The sequence below is a fragment of the Lygodium microphyllum genome, chromosome 30 (assembly GCF_053477565.2).
Source record: "Lygodium microphyllum isolate KBCC chromosome 30, Lygodium_microphyllum_v1.1.10, whole genome shotgun sequence".
Taxonomy (NCBI): Eukaryota; Viridiplantae; Streptophyta; class Polypodiopsida; order Schizaeales; family Lygodiaceae; genus Lygodium; species Lygodium microphyllum.
Window position 1 is genome coordinate 45529554 of NC_141164.1, and position 8641 is coordinate 45538194.

At 37.1% G+C, this 8641-nt stretch overlaps 1 protein-coding gene across 1 annotated transcript; it reads left to right on the forward strand.

The window, feature by feature from the left end:
• Nucleotides 1–2098: 2098 nt before the first annotated feature.
• On the forward strand, nt 2099–8339 carry LOC148009805 (sugar transport protein MST4-like). The gene is made up of 4 exons (XM_087672992.1): nt 2099–2549; nt 3158–3477; nt 4102–4743; nt 7456–8339. Exons 1-4 carry the CDS (start codon nt 2432–2434, stop codon nt 7876–7878), a joined length of 1503 nt encoding a protein of 500 aa, XP_087529118.1. The 5' UTR covers nt 2099–2431; the 3' UTR covers nt 7879–8339.
• The last annotated feature ends 302 nt before the right edge of the window (nt 8340–8641 follow it).

The window sequence follows — 8641 nt, forward strand, 5'->3', positions numbered from 1 at the left end:
TTAGTTGAGAGAGTGAAGAGAGGGCAAGGGTAGCTTGTATGTTGGAGCTCTTGCCATCTAGGTGAGAGCTAGATTGAGCCATGAAGAGAAAAATACGTGAAGTAATAAGCACTTTCTAAATTTCTTAGATTTGGTTGTTGTAAAGCCAAAGAAGAACCTTGATCAATTATTTGTTGACCCTTCACTACCATATGATATAAATCATAACTTGACTCAATGAAAGTTGAGGACTAGGCATTCTTTATATAATGAGGGTTTTGTTAAGTAAAAGGATTAACTTAATGATGGTTCTACATGTAGGTAACTAATTGTAATTTAGTAGGGGATTTTTTTATAAAAAGACATATTTTTGGTCCTACATGGTTGAAAACACTCCTTAAGGGGGGCAAAAGCATGATGTAGCTCTACATGTTAATATGATGTATACAAAATTATATGTGTCTATCATGTGAGTGGAGTGGTTTGTCAATGATTGTCCATTAGATTGGTCTAAGAGGAGTCCCAAGTAATATGACAAATAAATCCACAAATGGATGGGTGAATGCCTTCTCAAATATAGTGGGTTCCAAGTACTACCTTAGATATATGTGGAACTATGGCTTACTTGAGAACATACTTCTCATGCTTTTTGCCAATAGCTCTAATGTATTTGGAAGAACATGGGAAGTGTGACTTAGCTTCATAGGTTGCTTGGGTAGACTTTGAATACTCCTATTAAAGGGCATAAACTTGCAATGCAATTGCTAATGCTTGATTTTCTAATGGTGGGATGGTTGGTGACAAGGCTCCTATGGAAATGGTGGCTCTCCTATTTGTGTTTTTCTAGCTAATTGAAACTTTTTCTCCTTTACAAAGTAAAAAATAGCTATTTCATTTAGTTGTAATATTTCCTTTCAACTCTAGAGGCATTGCATTTTGGTTAACTTAATGAGATAAGTCTAAGAACCTAGATTGGTTTGGTTTACATATATCAAGTTATTTATTTTAGCTCTCGCAAGATTGGTAGCTACTCTTCCTTTCTAGGAAAAAGGAAGATTAGATTCTCCTTGATACATTGTGGGCTCCAAGGAGGATTTCTAGTTTCTTTATTGGAAGTACTCATATAGGTTTTGTTAAGAAAATCAAAGAATAAGGATTGAGCTTGGAAGTGCACCCCTTTTGGTAGACATAATCCATACTTCAAAGAATCTTATTTGTTAAGCTACTTACTAGAGATAGACTTTCTAATGTTATCGTGTACCTTAATTTTCCTTTCTTAGCCCATCTACAATAAGGAGATGTTTCAAATCCTTATGAAGGAATGAGTACAAAAGATGGTTGATAAATGGTGATTCTTAATATAGAATCAATTAGAGATTTTATAGTAAAGAAGGAGATATAGCAACCATTTGTGAACTCCAAAAGAGAGAGAGAGAGAGAGAGAGAGAGAGAGAGAGAGAGAGAGAGAGAGAGAGAGAGAGAGAATGATGATAGGTATAATTGACTGTTGCAAGCCACTTATTGGCTTGAGTAACGTATATATATATATATATATATATATAATGGTATTATTGATGACTTTATGTAAAGGTCTAACAGATGAGCTATGTTTTTGCATTAACATCTCTTGAGTATGAAGTATGTCCATAACATGAGGAGTCCCTTAGTTTTGTCTATAAAACTACTCGAGTGAGTGGATGTATTAAGTTCATTCTAGTTGGGACTTGCTAAACTCTCTTATAATCTAGCAAGTAAAGTGAGCCTTGGATTTATAAAAGGACAGAAAGTTGAAGATGTTGCCACGTGAGATAGACTTTTTATCGTGAGATGTTAAGAAAATCTAGCAAGTCCTTGGCATGGCGCGCGCCCTTAGTGATGATCACCTATAAGAAACACACCCTGCATGGATTGCTTTACGAATACAATAGCAATCCTTTAGAAGTTCTATGGTAGGATGTTGGATTTTTTAAAATTTTTTTTGAGAGTGGTGGGGGGGGGGGGAGGTGTGAGTGGGGGTAACTTCAAATCACCATTCACTTATCTCAGAGGGGGTTATCTCCACCGTAGGCTTGGTCTACTAAAACTTGTACAAAGCACCATGAAGGTTGCCCAAGCTCTTTGTGGATGTGCAATTGCTTAAGATATTCTTTCCATGAGGTCTTTTAGTCCTTTGTGAACAACTTATTGATTGCTATCAACCTTTAGGTCGCAAAGGATGATAGCAACATGAATTATCCCTTTAAGCACCTCATAGAGAAGCATGAGACGCGCGCGCGCGCACACACACACACACAGAGCCACATGCAGCAGGCGAAGAAAAGAATATCGTGCACCGCGAGAAGAAGACGCAGAGAAGCTCCCTCCATCCTTTCATTTTGAGAATTAAGGACTAATATCGAGGATATGGCTAATTAGAACTTAATTAGTAGCTGCCCGTCCCCCTTCACCCTTCATGGCTGATTCCAACGATGCTCCTGCAGCCTCAGGACGGCTTACTCCCTATGTCTTACTCTCAGTTATCATGGCAGCGAGTGGTGGTATCATATATGGATATGATCTGGTGGTTGCAGGTACGAGCAGTCATTAATCCAGTGGATATATTATGTACTGTGAATTTATGATGATAATGGTGGTGCTGAAACGGTCTGTAATCAGCCTAAAATTTGCATTGAAATCGAGGTATCTGAAAGGATTATCCTGTTTGATGATTCCATCATCTAAGATCAGCTTAATTTTGCATTCAAAGTCTGCTGGTATTTAAGAGAAAAAGTATCCCTGTTTAGTGGTGTGCCAATTTGATGGTAGGTGGGATTAAGAGATACTTTGTTCCTATTTAGTGATGTGTCAACACAAGAAGTCCTAGACTAGTATTTATTTCTGTTCAATGATGTGCCACCACAAGAAGTTTTAGACTAATTCCCACTATAATTCCCACATTGTGAATTACGGCACCATCATGAGCTTCTGCGAGAGAGGGTAGGGCCGGCAGCCCCGGCCCACATCCACACCTAGCTAGGTATGCAATGCCTCTTGAGCAAAAGCTCATGATGTTGAACACTATCAGGAAAAGCAAGGGCAAGCTGCTTTTCCTACATGGGAAAATGGCGAAAACTTCTTGTGCAATATGATGTAGTTGGGATTAAGAGATAATTCATTCCTAGCTATTGATGTACTGTAGGTGGGATTTCTGTGATGGATGATTTCCTCTCTGTGTTCTACCCTGATGTGCAAGTGCACAAGAAGAGCACCCATGAGGACAACTACTGCAAGTATAACAACAATGTCTTCCAGCTTTTCTCTTCCTGCCTCTACCTGGCTGCCCTGGTCACAACTTTCATAGCCTCCTTCCTCACCCGGCGCTTTGGATGCAAGCCCAGCATGCTGATAGCTGGCTTGCTCTTCATTCTTGGTACTGCCGTGGGTGCTGGAGCCCAAAACCTTGGCATGCTTTTATCAGGTAGAATGTTGTTGGGTGGTGGACTGGGCTTCTCAAACCAGGTATTGTGTATTCTGACTATTTGTCCTTTAAAGCATTGTTTTCTTGGCTATTGTTAGACATATGGATGCTCTGCCATAGACATGCATGTTATGTTAGTATGTGTTCACTGAAAGGACTGGAATTGAAGAGAGCCCAACACTGAAATGGAGGACTCGTTCAAGAGATACAAAATAGAGATAATGAGTCAATATATCAATCAACCCTTTTGCCTAAATTCTAGTGGACTAGCTGCATCATAGGCCATGCCTTATCTTGTAGAAATTCCCAACGGGAAAACATCTCTGTGCAGAAGCTACCCTCTAGTTCAGGTCTAATACAAGTGCAGTTGGTATTGACATGCATGGAAAGCTTCACGATAAGAAGTTGTATGTTTCCAGATAAAAGGGTAGCAACAGTTGAGAGCCTGCTAATTACATTATCTTATGGTGTGTCAATTCAAAATTCATGAGTAATGAGAGTTTGTTACTTAAATTATCTCATGGTTGATGTATGTTTCATGATAAAAGAATGATGAGAGTTCATTACTCACATCATCTCATGGCTGACGGATGTTTCATGATAAAAGAATAATGATAACATTATCTTATGGTGTGGCAATTCATGGTTGCTGTTTCTGTGATCAGGCTGTTAACCTCTACTTGGCGGAAATTGCACTGCCCCGACTGAGAGGCAGATTGCACTATGTGTTTGGGCTTAATGTAGCTTTTGGCATACTCTCTGGGAATGTGGTGAATTATTTTGCAGGAAAGGTACATCCATGGGGGTGGCGTCTGTCCATTGGAGTTCTGGGGATTCCGGCCATTCTGTTCACTGTTTTCAGCCTAATTTTGCTTGAGAGCCCAAGCAATTTGGTACAAAGGGGCAAATATGTAGAAGCTAGAGAGGTTCTGGCCAAGATCAGATCAGGGCCGGAGGACCATATTAACACTGAGTTTGAAGATTTGCTAGCTGCAAGCACTAGGAATGCAGATGCAAAGGAATGGTCCACTTCCTTCAAATGTTTGTTTATGAGGAGAAACTTTCCACAGCTTGTGATTGGCATAGCCTTTCCATTTTTCCAGCAAACAGCTGGCAGTGATGCCATACTGTTCTATGGTGCTTTCCTGTTCAAGACTGCAGGTTTTGGTGATCAGGCAGCCCTCTTCTCGGCTGTTATCACAGGACTTGTAACCTTCATTTCTAATGTTGGAGCATTATTTATTATAGACAGGTTAGGCCGGAGAAGGCTTCTATTTGCAGGTGCAGCCCTCATGTCAACAGCTATGGTACTCCATCCCTCTCTCTCTCTCTCTCACACACACACACACACACACACACACACACACACACACACACAGAGGGTGGTTTGATTTAAGAACAGTATGGTAGTTCCACTCCAAGCTCTTACTAGATTTTGTGGAAGTCTTGAAAGTAAACATGGTGTGGCATGTTCCCTTGCCTCCTTGCTTGCGAACAATGTGGCTAGATTTACTTCCTACTAAAAGTCTTGTAAAGTGCCTTTATGTGGCACACCCTTAGACATACAATTGGCCTTTTTCGCAAGCATGCAAAAGTCGTACACAGCTAAGATAAAAACCTAAAATCTAAACTAGAGACAAATATTGTCTAGGGTGTAAGAAGGAAAATATGTAAGTAAAGGTAATTAAAAACAATTAATGGAGGTGACCAAGAAGACAAATGAAGACCTCTACATGTAAAAGCGCTAAGTAGATAAGAGCCATGATACACATGTTAATTTAAAATGTGTGAGTCATGGGAGTCTAGAACACTGCAAGGATAGGAGCCATTGAGCTTTACTATGGGACATAAAGAGAGTCTGAGAAGCTCCCTTATTTTAGGGAACACCAATGTTCATGAAAAACCAAGGTTTAATCTTAAATGAAACGCAAAAATTTCAAAAAAATCTTTAAAATTCAAACAAGAAGGTTAAAAACCTTAGCTTTTACAAAGTTCTTAGTTATAAGACTGGCAAATACATGTCATTTGGTTTTATCAAAAATGTTTTTGTGAATAGTGGGGAATACTTGATTCACTTGATATAATTCAAAATACATGAACCTCTTGTATTGAATGTTTCGCCTCACACACGAGGTTTTTTCTCTCTCTACTTGTTACAGTCATGAGGGTGTCCTTTGTGGTCCATACTTGCATATACATGCATGTCGCTAGGGAGGGGTAACAGAGTGCTATTCACTATGCAAGTCATTAACATGCATGGTGGGGCTCTAAGACCTCTACACATAAAGTAGCAAATAACAAGGAATAATTGCAATTGTCCTAAAAGAGACCTTGAAAAAACCTAGAAAAGGACAATCCCAAATCTTAAGAATGTCAACATTTTTATAACCAACTAAAATGGCCAATGACTTTAGCTAAATAAGGAATCGTGTACTTGTCTTGCCTTTAAGCACAACCAATTTATGGAACTTGATGAAATCTCTCTCTCTCTCTCTCTCAAAGAAATAATAGGTATTTGAGCAACATTTTATATAATAGTCTGCTTGATATGAATTCCCTATCTATCAACCTTAGTGTTGACAAAAAAATGAGGTTATCCCTTGAAAATTGAAAAGTTTGAAGAACAAAGGCTTGCAATTTTGAAGTGTAGTTTTGAAATTGATAGAATTAGCTAGTTTGGTTTCAATTTTGTAAAACATCATGCAAAGGCTTAGGAGAATTCTATAGAGTTTCCAAGTTAAGGATTTTTTCCATTTTTGGGTGACATTCTTTGTAATGTTTTTATGCAAACACTAATCCACTTTCTTTGGCCTTGCATATCCAAGATATTATAATAATAGTGGAGCCTTGGAGGTTTGAATAACATATTTGCATTAATTCCTCTTGGACTCTCAACATATTATTTTTCGTTTATACTTTTTGAGCCCCTCAACATGCTTTAATACCTATTCTTAGTCTTTCACTAATATGCATATGCATGCCTTAAAAGTTTGTAAGTCATTTACATTATATGATTTAAAAGGTAACATTGCTTAATCATGTTAAGGGTTGACTTTGGATGCTATAAATTATAAGAAAGAGTGCGCCTCTCTTTCCCGTTAGGGAGAGCGTATATGTATTAATCATTTATTTAATCAACGAACATTTGGAAAAATGTAGATAATTGTTTGGTATCATCCCTTTAACAATTTAAAGTAGGTGCATCTAATGGAAGATCGAGCTTCATGGTAGTGAAGGGTTATGGAAATAAAACGTTGTGGAATTTGGAAAATGAAAGCTCAAAGGTTGATAAATGAATGAATAACAATCATGATGATGAATGTCACATCAATATTGCCATGTAAATAGAGAGCTCAAAAGGCTTGAATTACATATATTAAAGGATGCACACCAACAAATATGCAAAATAATATTAGATTGCAAACCATATGAATATATTGTAAATATGTCTTTCTTTATACATGAGTCAAATAGAAAGTATAGTGATAGTATCAATCCAATAAAAAGTGTACTAACAATATATATAACTAAAGAATACTGAAAGTAGAATGTTAAAGACTATCGAAAGCTCAAAGGTCATGACATGACAAAGGGATATTATTGTGAATTGTTACAACAAGCCCTACATAAGGCCTCTAAAGGCATGATAGTCACAAGAATTAAGAGGCGCATACCAACCATTTAAATATAAACCATAGAATCATATATTTCAAATTAAAGTGAAACTCGTAACACTTGTAAGAATAAGTCTTCTTTTTGTACATGTCTTTGAAAATGAGTTTAATTTATAATTTTAGTGTATATATTACTTTCTTAAAATTAAAAAATGAAATGAATGCAAACAAGTATGGTTAGCAATGGATATAGGAAAAATAATCAATATATGTAATATATCCAAAACCCATTGTTTTAGAAGAACAATGTTGTTCATCATCCTCAATCTTTGCTCACTTACATGCATGCATACACAAATATGGATATGGATACTCATGCAATGTTTCCCCCTTACCATGTTGCAGGTAGTTATCGCCTCCATCTTTGCTATTAGCTTACCAAGAAATGCGCAAAAGTTTCCAAGAGTAGAAGCTATATTGGAGGTGGTGATGGTGTGTGTGTTTATGGGTGGATTTTCTTCAACGCTAGGGATCCTTGCGTGGGTGATTCCTAGTGAGATTTACTCTCTTGACATTCGGTCAGTAGGTCTAAGTATTACAGTGTGTGTGAATATGTTGTTTAAATTTGTGATTGCACAGACCTTCTTGTCCATGCTATGTGCATTCAAATATGTAATTTTCTTATTTGTTGGTGGTTGGGTAGTGGTAATGGTGGTGTTTGTGGCCTTATTTTTACCTGAAACAAAGGGGATCCCCATTGAGGCTATGGGAGATTTATGGGCAACACATTGGTTTTGGAGGAGGTTAGCTTACCCTCCTACTAAATGAGTAGAACTATATAAAATAGGGGAAGATCATAAAAGTTTTGGCCGCATGTACATTAGGTTGTGATTTTTAAAGCATTATTTATTGGTGGTTGCAAACACTTATATAACATTCGCTACTTAAATTTGTGACTTACTATATCTTCAAGAAGCTATAGCAAAATCATCAAGAATTTTGTGTTATGTACAGGTCGAGAAAATTTGGGATTAATTTTACTTACTCCATCATTAAGATTACCTTCTATTAAATTATGTAGAGCTGTAGAATAACCTGAATGATTAGGGGCAACACAATATGGAAAAATGAGTCTTCCAAGGTCTCTAGATAAAACAAAATGCAAAAGTACTTTTATTTTGCATCTCATTTATGTTAGTTACATATGTATTCTTTAATAGCAATCTCATGGGGATTCTTTAATGTTTCCAAGAACACTTCAAACTACTTGTCACTAATTGTGCTTTCAAGCTTTTGGTTTTTGAAAGCTTTCATGGAATGATGTTGGAGATGTTGAGCTTTGGAGATGAAAATATTGCTCCCAATTTGACAAATGTTATAATCTAAGAAGTACACTTAAAAGATAGTCACATCATAGATAAAAGAAAGACAAAATGATGAAATAAGGGTATATGATACTAACACCTTTATGTGGATGTAAGAAAAGATTCGAGATAGATGCTAATGGAAGGCAAATAGGTACAACATATGGAGGCTCAATGCATCTTCATCTTCTCCATTATTCATTCTCTTCTTCTTCCATTCTTCTCGC

What these genes read in the sequence shown, in the direction of transcription:
- LOC148009805 (XM_087672992.1), top strand. Translation starts at nt 2,432, where the DNA reads ATGGCTGATTCCAACGATGCTCCTGCAGCCTCAGGACGGCTTACTCCC. An exon ending in ATATGATCTGGTGGTTGCAG is followed by an intron (nt 2,550 to 3,157) that starts GTACGAGCAGTC and finishes GATGTACTGTAG; the next exon opens with GTGGGATTTCTGTGATGGAT. An exon ending in CCCTCATGTCAACAGCTATG is followed by an intron (nt 4,744 to 7,455) that starts GTACTCCATCCC and finishes ACCATGTTGCAG; the next exon opens with GTAGTTATCGCCTCCATCTT.